General features: G+C 40.5%; 1 protein-coding gene across 2 annotated transcripts; it reads right to left on the bottom strand.

The window, feature by feature from the left end:
* Positions 1-708: 708 nt before the first annotated feature.
* Positions 709-11,625, bottom strand: tspy (testis specific protein Y-linked). Of its 2 annotated transcripts, XM_005731650.2 has the most exons (8): positions 9,977-11,625; positions 9,794-9,871; positions 9,600-9,711; positions 6,891-7,045; positions 4,206-4,282; positions 3,869-4,044; positions 3,625-3,672; positions 709-2,351 (listed from the first exon to the last, which is right to left on the bottom strand). In XM_005731650.2, exons 1-8 carry the CDS (start codon positions 10,943-10,945, stop codon positions 2,305-2,307), a joined length of 1,662 nt encoding a protein of 553 aa, XP_005731707.1. In that variant the 5' UTR covers positions 10,946-11,625; the 3' UTR covers positions 709-2,304. The 2 variants fall into 2 exon arrangements, with proteins under 2 accessions (XP_005731707.1, XP_005731708.1); XM_005731651.2 differs by lacking the exon at positions 3,625-3,672 and having other exon boundaries at positions 9,977-11,622.
* Between the last annotated feature and the right edge of the window lie 452 nt (positions 11,626-12,077).

Here is a 12,077-nt window from a genome sequence, read left to right as displayed (position 1 = left end):
ATCCACAGCAACCGTGTGATGCTATCGTGTCGATACAAATCAAAACCTCTGGGAAATCTTTCCTGCACCTTATTGAATCTGTGCATGAAGAATTAAGCCAGCTTTTAATGCAAACAGGGGTAAAACCTGGTACTAACCAGGTATACCTAAAGAAGTGGCCAGTGAGTGTATATTTGGGCATAAACTCCACAATAGATAACAAAAATTTTCTCTAGCACAGCGGTCCCCAACCGTTTTTGCGCCACGGACTGGTTTATGTCCGACAATATTTTCACAGACTTTCCTTTAAGGCAGGGGTCTCCAACTCCAGGCCTCGAGGGCCGGTGTCCTGCAGGTTTTAGATCTCACCCTGGGTCAACACACCTGAATCAAATGATTAGTTCATTACCAGGCCTCTGGAGAACTACAAGACATGTTGAATCAGCTGTGTTGGATCAAGGACACATCTAAAACCTGCAGGACATCGGCCCTCGAGGCCTGGAGTTGGAGACCCCTGCATTAAGGTGTTGCAGGAAAATACAACAAAATAAAACCGGTACCGGTACAAAAAAAAAAGATGATTTATTCATAACACACGGAAAAAGACCCAGGGAAACAGAGTTAACGATAAAAACGATGAAAAATAACGATAAAAACCAATAAAACCCCTGAAAACCATCCATGTCACACCCGAGCCTCAACTCTCGCGGCCCGGTACCAAACGACTCACACATCGGTACTGGTTCGTGGCCCGGGTGTTGGGGACTGGGGATCTAGCATATGTCAACCACACAGACAAAGTGAAACAACTGTCTATTTTATTAGGTCTGAGCAAAAACTTGACATTTATCTTTAAAACAAAAAAAGAAAAAAAATTACCCAAAACAACAAACAAGTAGGTATCTGTAACTACAGTGTTCTATAAAACACAGCACACAAAATATAACCTTCTGATCATGTTTATGAAAAACCCTCCAGATTATTTGATAAATTTATCCATGGATTAAACATGTTTTGCCTTATCCAAAAGACAACGCAGAAGTATTATTTACAGGTTCCTTGCTAAGAAAAGTAAGCAATACAAATACTAGCTTTGTTACAGTGCACCCCATCTGTTGCTGTGAATTTAACATTTACTAACACTGTGCGCAGAAAATTACTTCCCCCCCCACACGGCCTTGTAAGGAATATAATCACTTCATCTTATATTTCGTGCTCACAGGCATGCCATAATTTGGATTTGTAGAAAAACAAAGTAATAAATACCATCATTTTAAGCAGATAACACAAACCTTAAACACGTTACATTAGATTAAACCTTCAATGATTTAGAAAGTAAATTTCAAATTAAGTTAAAATCTAAAAGAAAATCAAATATCAAAACTCTTCTTACTCAAGGAGTGCTTTACAAAAATCCACAAAAACGTCAAACTACGCAATGATTTTAAACACCAGAGATGGTTTACAGACTGCTGATGGAGGCTGGTGTGTAGCAAGACAGGACACGTAGAGTAGGGGAGAAAGAAAAACCCGAAACAAAACACAGGTAGTCTATTAAAACAATAATTGTTCCTACTTACTACAGTAGAGTACACGTTTCTTTATACACAACCGACAATAACCAGAGTGTGTAAATGTCTGAAAAGTCAGCACGGTTCTTTCAACGCGACTACCGCCATGATCATCCCTGAGAACAAATTTTGGTTCAGTACTCAGTGCATCTAAAATGTACTGTAACTATATCAAATTTAAACTGTGACATATTTGCTTTGTCACATGTCGATTCCTAAAAAGCCCAGAAAACAAACAAACAAAAGAAAAGCCCAAATGTGACAAGATTGCTAATAAAGCCTCTGAAGGCTTCACTGTTATTTGAAGAATATGCAATGCAAAGTTTTATGCCACCAAATAGGGGCAATCAGAAAACTCACCTACACGCGTACAGGTTGTAGTACAATGCTCTTTAAATCGAAAAACAGTAGAAGAACCAGGAGGCATAATATGCCCAAGAATCTGCTTAGAAAAAAAAAAAAACAACTGCAAAAAGTCTATCAGAGTACATCAGAAGACACAGTACCAACTGTATAAAACAGAGGGGAAACGCGCTGCCTTGGCTTTGTTGTTACAGTTAAACCTGATTTAAAATGCTGTGTGTTTATTTGTTATAAAAAACAAAACAAAACTGGATATTCTGTGCATAAAAATGACTAACATCAGGAAGAAGGGTTTAATGTTTGCTGTTAGTCTTCACAAACCAAGCATTCTCTTCATCCTCTCGGTCTCTGGTCCCTGCGGTGACTCCTTCAAGCTCACGTCTTCTTCTTCTTATGCTCCCTCTTCCTCTTCTTCCTCCTGATCGCTGTCGTCGGAGCCTACAGGACAAAAATCAGACGTCTATCGTTTCAATGGGTCACTTTAATTATTCCACAAAGTAAACTTTAAAATAAAAAAGGTAAATAAATAAATAAAAAAAGTACCATAATTTAAAAGAGTAGGAAAGAGGAAAAAGATTATGAATTGAATCCATGTATTGTTCATTCTTTGATTTATTTGTGTTTGGTTTTAAACATAGATTTGGGGGAAATGAATTTTCTTATTTTGTTTCTTTTGTTTTGAAACCTAAATTGAAAGGAAAGAAATAGTGATGTTTTTTATTTTTACTTAAAAAAACAAAAAAAACAAAACAAAAAAACGCAGGTAAGCATGCAGTGAAAAAGATTTAGTTTTGCTGTAGTAATTATGGCTCTAATACATTTCTCATAGGATTTAATTAATGAGCCTTTTAAAATTGGGAAAGCACTTAAGAAAGTCACAGCTGGTATGGCTCAAGAATGTTTTATAACACTGAAATAGACCTTATATTGCCTTATTATCCCATCGCTTGTGGTTTCCAAAAGTAGGATGGGAGACAGAGCCTTCAGCTCTCAGGCCCCTTTCCTGTGGATCCAGCTCCCAGTTTGGGTTTAGGAGACAGACACCCTTCCTGCTTTCTAGATAAGGCTTAAACTGTTGCGGTTTGATAAAACTTACAGTTACGGCTGGATCAGAGGACCCTGAATTTTCCCTTAGTTATTCTCCTATAGGCTCAGGCTGTTGGGGGACTTCCCAAATTCTCCACTCCCCATGTGTTTATAAACCACTACTCAAGTCAATAATGTGTCCTGTCGTTTCTTGTACCATCTGCTGTTCATCATATCCCTATGCTCCTCTTTTCTATCTTCTCTATCTGTGGATGCCTGCACTCTCCCTGAGCCTGGTTTTGCTGGAGACTGAAAGGGAGTTCATCCTCCCCACTGTCACCGTCCTTGCTCACATCATGTTACTGTAGAGTCTTGACATCACAATATAAAGTGCCTTGAGATGAAAGTTACAGTGGAAAAAAACTGAGAAAAACTGAATTGTGTTGAAATTGCGCTCTTATTTTCATTATAACACTATAACAAAGTAAATACAAATATTTTTTCAGTCATGGTTTAAAAACTCAAATAAAACAAGATGTTTTTGTTGTTTTTCTGATTCAGCTTAAATAAATCAAAGAATGAAGGATACGCAGACTGAAATGCCACCCGCAGATTCAACAGCCTCCCACTGATTATTTGTGACAATGGTGAATTTGTTGCGCTGCTGTTAAGAGTGATGTCTTACCGTCGATCACAATCTCTCCACCATCCTCCTCCTCCCCTGGGCTCTCATCTGAGGAGGAGATATTTCTTGTCTATTCAGTTTAACCCGCATTACTCATACATTTAAATTTCAGCTACAACACAGCCCAGCGAGCTCAACACTAAATGGACGCAGACATCCATTTTCAAAATAAGCTAGAAGTGAGAATGAGCTTCTGTATAATGCGGGATTTGAACCGTTTTATCCGTCCCGTCTTGGCACTGACCTGCACTTTGCCCTCTTTCCTCCTCTTCTTCGCCTTCCTCCTCCTCCTCTTCCTCATCCCTACTGTTGCCTTGTTCAGCTTCACCAGCCTCCTCACCGGGTTCATCATCCGAGTCAGAGATCACAACACAGTCGTCTCCGTTGCCGTTGTCAGCCGTTCTAGCCCCCGTGCCACTACTGCAAAATTAAAAAAATAAACCTTCACATTAACAGTAAACACGCTCTTTGTTTTGATGTGCAGCCCACTCAGCTACTGAGAATACTTCTGTATTTTACGGCTTACGATGTGTGTTTCTCCCACTGACTGTTAGTTGGTAGGATCTGTGAGTTTGTTTTACCTGCCGTTCTCCCTCGGTTCCCAGAGAGGAGTGAGGTAGTATCTCAGAGGGTCTCTGTACAGGTCGTCCTTAAGAATCTGAAGAACAGCACAAATTTCATTTCAGTACATTTCAATGTGTTGAGATGCACATGTTCAGTTTCACACACCATGTGCATTCCTGCCAGAGGCAAATGTTTGAATAGAAAACACACAATGCACCCCCACAGACACACACAAACACGTTTTCCTGATGGCATTGTTTAAGAATTTTCCTATTATAGGGCTTCCATCAGAAAATGTAACCCTGGCGGCTTTGGTCAGGTGGGCAATTTAATGTCGCGCTCAATTAATATGGAACTATTAATTCAATCTTTTGAGGCAGAGAAAAAAAACGCATTAACTATTAACTGAAGAGGGAGCAGCATTTGGGCCTCAGTGCGTCCCTGCACACACGGCGGGTGATGAGAGAGAGAGAAAAACAACAGGGAGTTCATTTCCCAATTTACAGCTTATACCAGCGAAAGCCCACTGAAGCACATCACTAACAAAGGGCAAAGCCTGAGCCAGCCATAAGTGAACAAATATGGACTTAGAAATGGTAAATCGACTGGTATTTTTACAGTGATTTCTACTCTTACTGAGCTCTGAAAGCACTTTTTCACAACACGTCACTTGGATCGGATCAGCTGCCAGTTGTGCTTGGCATGCAAAACATTTATTAATAATCGTTCATCTCTCAATAGTTAAAAACCCTCAAATCGCCAGTAATGGCAGATCAATATATTGATCGGCTTCTGCTCCATACTTACAGTGGCTTATACATTTGTAGAACATGTGAAAAAGCCGGTGTTTAAGACCGAGAGGAGATACGAGGCATCCGGCTTCAAAAATCTGGCAAATATCCTGGCGCCATCCGCTGTGGCGACCCCATGTGAATAGCGGAGCAGCCAAAAGAAGCTTAATCTGTCACACTCACAAGCTGATTGATGCTTCAGATTAAATTTGGGGTTGCTCAAGGACACTTTGACATGGTGGGAATCAAACCACAGAGCTTCAGATTTGTAGATGGCCCACTGTGCCCTTAAGCCCCCTTTTCCATTAGTACCTACTTGGATCGACGGGTTTTCCGTTACAATCGAGTACCACCCAATGTGCGAGATCGTTGTCATAGCAACGTGGCTGAACTTCCAGTGATGTAATTAGTATGCGACATGAACGCTACAATCAAGGTGGACGTTGAGCAGTCTGAGGCTTTTCACCGTGTTGTTTTTGGGGTTTTAAAAATGTTGGTTTTGATTTTCGCGAACGAGACCCTCTCATAGCTCATTGATTGATGCCACTTACCAGCCAATCGGTGGCATGCGGTCTGTTGAAATTACCTTGGGTTGCTTGGAACCCCTTGATGGAAAACCCTGAAAACCGTGGCAAGCCGACCAGAGTAGGTATTAATGGAAAAGGGGCTTTAGTGACCTCATCAACTAAGCAGGTAAAAGAGTATTTAGCTATAACATATGGGTTGGCTCTTTATTTATTTTTAAAATGTCTTTGTAGTCTTTTTAAACTGTTAATTTACCATTGAAGCTTTTGTATAAAAATAAATAAATGAACGCACACATTTGCCCAGTGGTGGTCCACTTGATAGACACCCTGATTTTTATATCTGTTAAAAACAAACCAAAACAAAAAAGGAAGTGTCCTTATTGGGGCTGCGCAATTATTTAACATTTATTTTCAACCTCAATTTTGGAAATCAAGATTAAATTGTGTCACATTCTCATTTTACCCCTCTCTTTTCTTTACTTGTGCTCCATCCTTAAAGTCCAACTTTACTCTCAACCAGACTGTGGAAGCTTCAGTTCACTTCACATTTATCTAGTTCAAAAATGCAATTAACTGAAAGAGGAATTTCTTCTATTTTTAAAGGGTAATAAAGTCGCCATTTTTCCGAAGTCTGACTGTAATCATGTTAACTAAATGTGACATAATTGCTTCAAGCATTTGAACTCTGACCCTTTCAGCACACAGCTGGCACACCATGCTTGCAAATAATGATTGTCTAGCAAAATCGAATAATAGGTTAACAAAATACCTCTGAAACTGTTGCAGCCTAGTGGGTCTGAAAGCTTTCGAATACAGCAACACACATTTAAAATCAGGAGATCCTGTTAATCAAAGCTTCAAATAGAAAATGTTTTACCAAGTGAAAACAGAAACTGGAGCTCCTACAACACCGTTACTAAGTCTCCAGGTCTTGATCCAGGTTGATCAGACACAAACATGTTAAAATCTGCACAGTAAATTCTAGTAAAGCTGTTTTTATTTTTCTGTTTCGATCTAACCTGCCTGAAATTCTTTACCAGGCAAGGTTACTGTTTCTATTATTTGTTGCTGCTTACTGTTTCTGTTGTATTACCGGTATTGTATTAAATGTCTGTGGTGATATTAGGAGAACATTTTTTGCTCTTTCCTCTTGTCTTGAATAGTGAGTGTAATTGTCTGTCCAATTATTGTGTTTATTCTATTATTTGAATCATTTTTAAAAACATCTTGCCAAAGAACTGCACTTGAAAATTAGCCAGCTGACTAACGCTGCCATACTCACAGAAATGTTGATCAATGTGTTGTCCTTATAAACAAATAAATAAAATTATACTTATCGATTTATTTTTGCTACAATCCAATATGTGGGTGTACTCTTGTGTACCTGTGCAACATCATCTTGTCCTGGGCTGCTGTGGTCACTGAACCAGCTGAAAAACGTCTCATAAACACCACGTGAAGACTTCCTGGGTTCACTGTGGGCTGTCAGGTTGTGTCCACGATGCCATAGAATGGGGTTGGAGAACGACATGGGAGATCCTGAAAACATGAGCAGCCAGGATTAGAACATGATACTGAGGATATAAGCTTCCTGTGCTTGACATCACAAATGATTCTTTCTATTCATGTGCATGACGACAAAGAGTAAAACAGTTAAAGTAATCTCAGCCAATCCTCCATTTCATAATGCAACTGTGCTGTCTGAATACGGTGTGTGCCCTTCTAAAAGCAAGTTTCGCCACTCACCAGCCGTATTGTAACTGGGCTTTTATTTACATGAGTCCCCTAAATCAGTGGTCCTCACTTTATCTTGAGTGCCCCAGAAGCTGAAGTTCACTCTCGCATTCCTTTTTTTTTTTTTTAATCAAACAATAAAAAGGAACCCAAACTGAAATGTATTACTTAAAGGTGCAATAACATCAGCAAACCATAAAGATAAGAAACACAATACTTTACTTATCCCAAAGTTAGGAAGAAAAACATTAACAAACATTGACCTTAGTTTCATTTAGTTTATTCCACCTGGCTCACCTGCAGTGAACCTGTATCCTATAGTTTGAAAACCACTGATTTAAATTAACTTTCAATTTAAAAACATAAAACCTGAATGTACAGAATCACTGGTAAGATTGTGGTAAAACAAACAACAAAAAAAACACATTTGTTGTAACTTCTGCTGCCCTTTTGGCCAGGTCGCTCCTGGAAATGAGATTTAAATCTCAATGAGACTTTCACCTGGATAAATAAACAATAATATAATAATAATGCTTCACAATGTGACACTGACAAATTTGTCAAGTTATTTGGTTTACTTGCAACTTCTCATTCCCATATATTTTATAGGCAGCTGTAGGGCTGTGCGATATGACCAAAATCTCATATCCCGATATAAGAATTCTATCGTCCTGATAACGATATAAATCACAAAAATGTAACATTTTCTGTAAATTCTGTGAATCTCGGGCAGCTCGAATTGCGGGAAGTGTTTCCAGCTGGGCGTCGTGTACCTGGAGTCGAGTGTTTTAACAGATGCATGAAACTATACATTTTTAGACATAAGTTGTCACGGCCACCGTTTTCTTTGTGAGTATTTATTACACGGCGTGCTGCGGGGAAAAGCCTGCTCTAACGTTTGAGTCTATGGTTTATTTTTTTTAGCACCTGGCGGCTCTTTTTTGCTTCTCATCCGTAAATACTGCACACTCTTTCATGCGATTCAGTTTATTTTGAAAAGTTTCAACAGGATCTTGAGCTTTATCGTGAAAGGTTTATGTGGAAAATAAACAAGCAGACACGCAATGATTTTACCATCGTTGTTGCTAACGACAATGCATAAAAACAGTCGCTTGTCCGTCCATAGTGTGGTTATATTAAATATAAGAGAAAGAGAGAACTTTAAGAAATTAATATAGCCACTACAGTGACCATCAAAACGATGAAAAAAATATTGCCGTAAACAGTTTATTTTGCGACACCACGAAACAAACGATAGCGTAAAATGAAACGATAGATGTTTTTATATCGTCATCCGATATATATCGTTATATCGAACAGCCCTAGGCAGCTGTTAATGAAAATTTCCCATTTAGTTGTCATTTTCCCTTCCAAAATATGACCGAAATGGGGGAAAAAAAGCAAAATTGATAACTCTACTTTTTAAGATTATCCTTATATGCTAGGGCTGTACTGAACCTCATTTTTCACAATACCAGTGTAAATTTTTAAATGATATTAAAATGTCATATCAATATATTATTGACACACCAATGGCATGCATTTACTTTCCCTAGCACACACTACAATGACTCAAGCCCAGACACATCTGAGAGCAAGAACTGCATGTTTGCCTCTATTAACCACTTTGTACCTAATAAGGGAGCTACCATATCAAGCTCCGACAAAGCACAGTGCTTTCCAAAACATGCAAGAAAACTGATCCCACTAAAGGTGGAAACGACAAACTTGTTCCACCAGTTGACGCAAAAACACACCGTTCTACACAAACGGGCTATTAAGGCACATGAGGAGGAGATACTAGGAGCTGGTGATGTGTGACCTAAAGTAAACAAATGCCTCACGTAAGCACTGCAGGAGCACTTCCTAGCTGCACATAATGCAACTAGGGAGTAACCCTTTCCTATCATAAGTTCCTATGTGATAGGAAAATCAAATGGTGGATGGAAATTACTCATGTAGTTGCACGGTGGTAAAAAGAGGGCTTTAAGCAGTCGGTTAAAAAGGTCGACCCAATATACAACATCCCAGGTTGAAAATGTGTTTTAAATATATTTTTTTATGTGACAATACTGTGCATATGGTTAAGTAGTAGCTGTCAAACTAAAGTGTGGCAGTTATTTTATGCTTTTTTGGAGAAAACATTTGACTTATGTGGGATGAAAAATGCCCTTCATTTTGATCACACTAATAAATGCTGCAGCCTGCAAGCAGCAACCACTAAAAAAATGTTTTGTGTTTTTTTGTGCACTGTCAAAAATCGTATTACTGTATTCTCCAAAAGACTGATATAATTTTGAGGCTACAGTATGCTTTACCTAATATCACTTGATTTTATAATCACATGTTTATTTTTTACCTCCCATTCCGAGGTGCAGCTCTTTCATGATGATGTTGTTCTGAAAGTAAGGGTTTCTTCTGAAGTGGAAGCGAATTCTGTAGCCCAATTTGTTATTCTTGAAAGACTCAATCTGAGGAAAAAGGTAGGAAAACGTGTTTTATTCCATTCTACAAATATGCATCAGCTGAGATTGTGAGAATAAAATGTCCTACCTCAAGATCAGTCATGTAACTAAGAGCGTCTTCATCGGTCTCATCAATGTGAGCTGAGAGATGAGGATGGTTCAACAGCTGGCACATCGAAGTTACGAAAAAACAACATGACAAATTCACTTTAAATACTCAAACACAGCATGGCAATCGGTCGAGCGTTACACTTTCATATTTTAAGGATACAGCTGTCACCCAAAACCCAGGGATCGTTTTCGTGATGGAACTTCTCTGATCCAGATGCGGGCGCCGCTGACGACTAATCTTCAACTCCAGCCTCTGGTGAAGCCGGGCACTTTTCTTCTCAAGGGCTTCCAGCCTCATCTGTACTTGTGCCAGGAGAGCCACCGACTGCCTCAACTCTGGAGCCATCTTTACAGACACAATGGCACATTCGCCATCATCGTTTTCCTCATTCTCTGATGGGAAAGAGGAGCTCGGTGTGGAGGAAGAGCCAGATACCGATTCATCGCCCTCATCTGCTTCAGGCACATCATCTGTATCCTCTCTGTCAGTGCTATGCACAGATGTGGAGCTATCTGCTGCCGCTGCTTGTGTTTTGGAGCCAACTTTTGAGGACTGGTGTCCCCCGCGCTGTTTAAATTTACTCCCTTGTTTCACCTGCTTGGCCTTTTCAGATGAACAAGGAGTCTCTTGGCTGTCTTCTCCGTCCCCCCCTGTGAGACTGGCCAGCGCTTCAGCAGCTGCTATGGCAGCTGAGTCGGATTTGTCCAGAGGAGCTGTGGGACGCCGCTCTGTTTCTACTGTTTTCTCTGCTTTGTCTTTTGCATGAGCCGACTCCTGCTGATCCGAGGACTGCGGCTTGTCGGTGCTACTGCAGGTGTGGTGGCTGTCAGCGCTGGAGCTGTTGACAGGCTGTGAAGTGGTGCCACCAGCGCCCTCTGAACCCTGATCTGCTTTCACAGCGGCTTGTTCCTCTTTACCATCTTTCGACTGGCCCTCACTGCCAGCTGCTTCTTTACTCTCGGCTTCACTGTCTTTGCAACTTTCAGAACTAACCCTCGTTTCATCTGGCTGGTCACTAAGTTTTGCGGACTTGCTGGGAATCAGGCTGCCTTCATCCTTATCGGGTGATGGACACCGTTTCCTCGATGCAGAGTCAGCGGACTGTTTGCAGTCCATCACTTCACTCATGCTAGCTAGCTAGCTAACAAGCTAGGTAGCTCGCAAGCTCGTATAAAATAAACTGAAGTGCAAATAACTACACGACTGCGCTCGTTTCCGAGATAACACCTTTGGGGTTGACGTTGTGATCGTAGCTCAACCTACATTCTCAATAAAGCAACAACAGGAAGCAGTGCTCGTATTTCTCTGCGGCCTTGCGGAACGCTGAAAATTAGCACGCTGCTGCTAACGCTGGTTAGCTCGGCTTACCCAATTCTTGCGTCCTCGCAGTCACGGCCGTACCACATGCTCACAAATAAAATCCTAACAAGAAACACTCGTTCCAGATAATCAAGCCCTGCCACGCTATATCGCCGTTAAGCCGCAATCCGCCTTCTTTATAATAGTTTGTTTTTGCATTATCCGTTAGCTTACTATTCGTGCACCGACGTGATAGAAAAACAATCCTGTGATTGGCTGTGGTACGTCGCGCTAAAATGTCTCGACCAATCACATACAAGGGTGTGTTTACACGGTAATCTGTAGCGGAGCCGCCGCGGGTTTACTGCGCAGCAAGCGCAGGGTCTCGAAAACCATTGCGACAATACTGGGAAACATATTTAAGTGTTTACACGACAGCAGTAAAAAGAGACACTTTACACCACGCTGAACAAATTATGTTAAAATGAAAATATGCACATTAGCCCACAAAAAACCCGCCAGATGTAAGCAAGGACTTGGCTTTGTTTGCATATGAAATCATCTGCGGTGCCCACAGTGGCTTGTGTGGTGGTTAACTGAGTATTGCAGAACGGATGCAGCTTGGGCCTATTCCAAGAGACGATTTCACACATATAGCCATGCATCATAGCCTATTCTGTATATAGGTTGCGTAGCTTCTCCCCCTCGTCAAGTTGCTGAAGGTCATACAGAAGAATCACAAACCAGAGGTCATCTGATCCAAGATAATCAAATCCAAGCAAGAGTCATCTACAGCCAGGGCAACCCCCCGCAAAAAAAGATTTGGAATTATAAGATTATCTTGTAGCATTTCATAATGCAGCCCACAACTAACGGTGTGATTACACTAGAATTAAATGAGATTGCTATGTATTTTATCTGAATTACAATGTAATTACAATTACCTAGCGGTACTTGGCAG

The sequence above is a fragment of the Pundamilia nyererei genome, unplaced genomic scaffold, assembly GCF_000239375.1.
Source record: "Pundamilia nyererei isolate P.nyererei 1_Seehausen unplaced genomic scaffold, PunNye1.0 scaffold00044, whole genome shotgun sequence".
NCBI lineage: Eukaryota > Metazoa > Chordata > Actinopteri > Cichliformes > Cichlidae > Pundamilia > Pundamilia nyererei.
This window is presented reverse-complemented; position numbering and strand designations above follow the sequence as displayed.

Excerpts from the sequence above, each read along its gene's own strand:
- tspy (XM_005731650.2), bottom strand. The coding sequence starts at position 10,945 with ATGAGTGAAGTGATGGACTGCAAACAGTCCGCTGACTCTGCATCGAGG. Across the intron at positions 9,872-9,976 it reads CTGGGTTTTGGGTGACAGCT|CTGTTGAACCATCCTCATCT; the intron begins GTATCCTTAAAA and ends TCGATGTGCCAG. Across the intron at positions 4,045-4,205 it reads GAACCGAGGGAGAACGGCAG|TAGTGGCACGGGGGCTAGAA; the intron begins GTAAAACAAACT and ends TTAATTTTGCAG.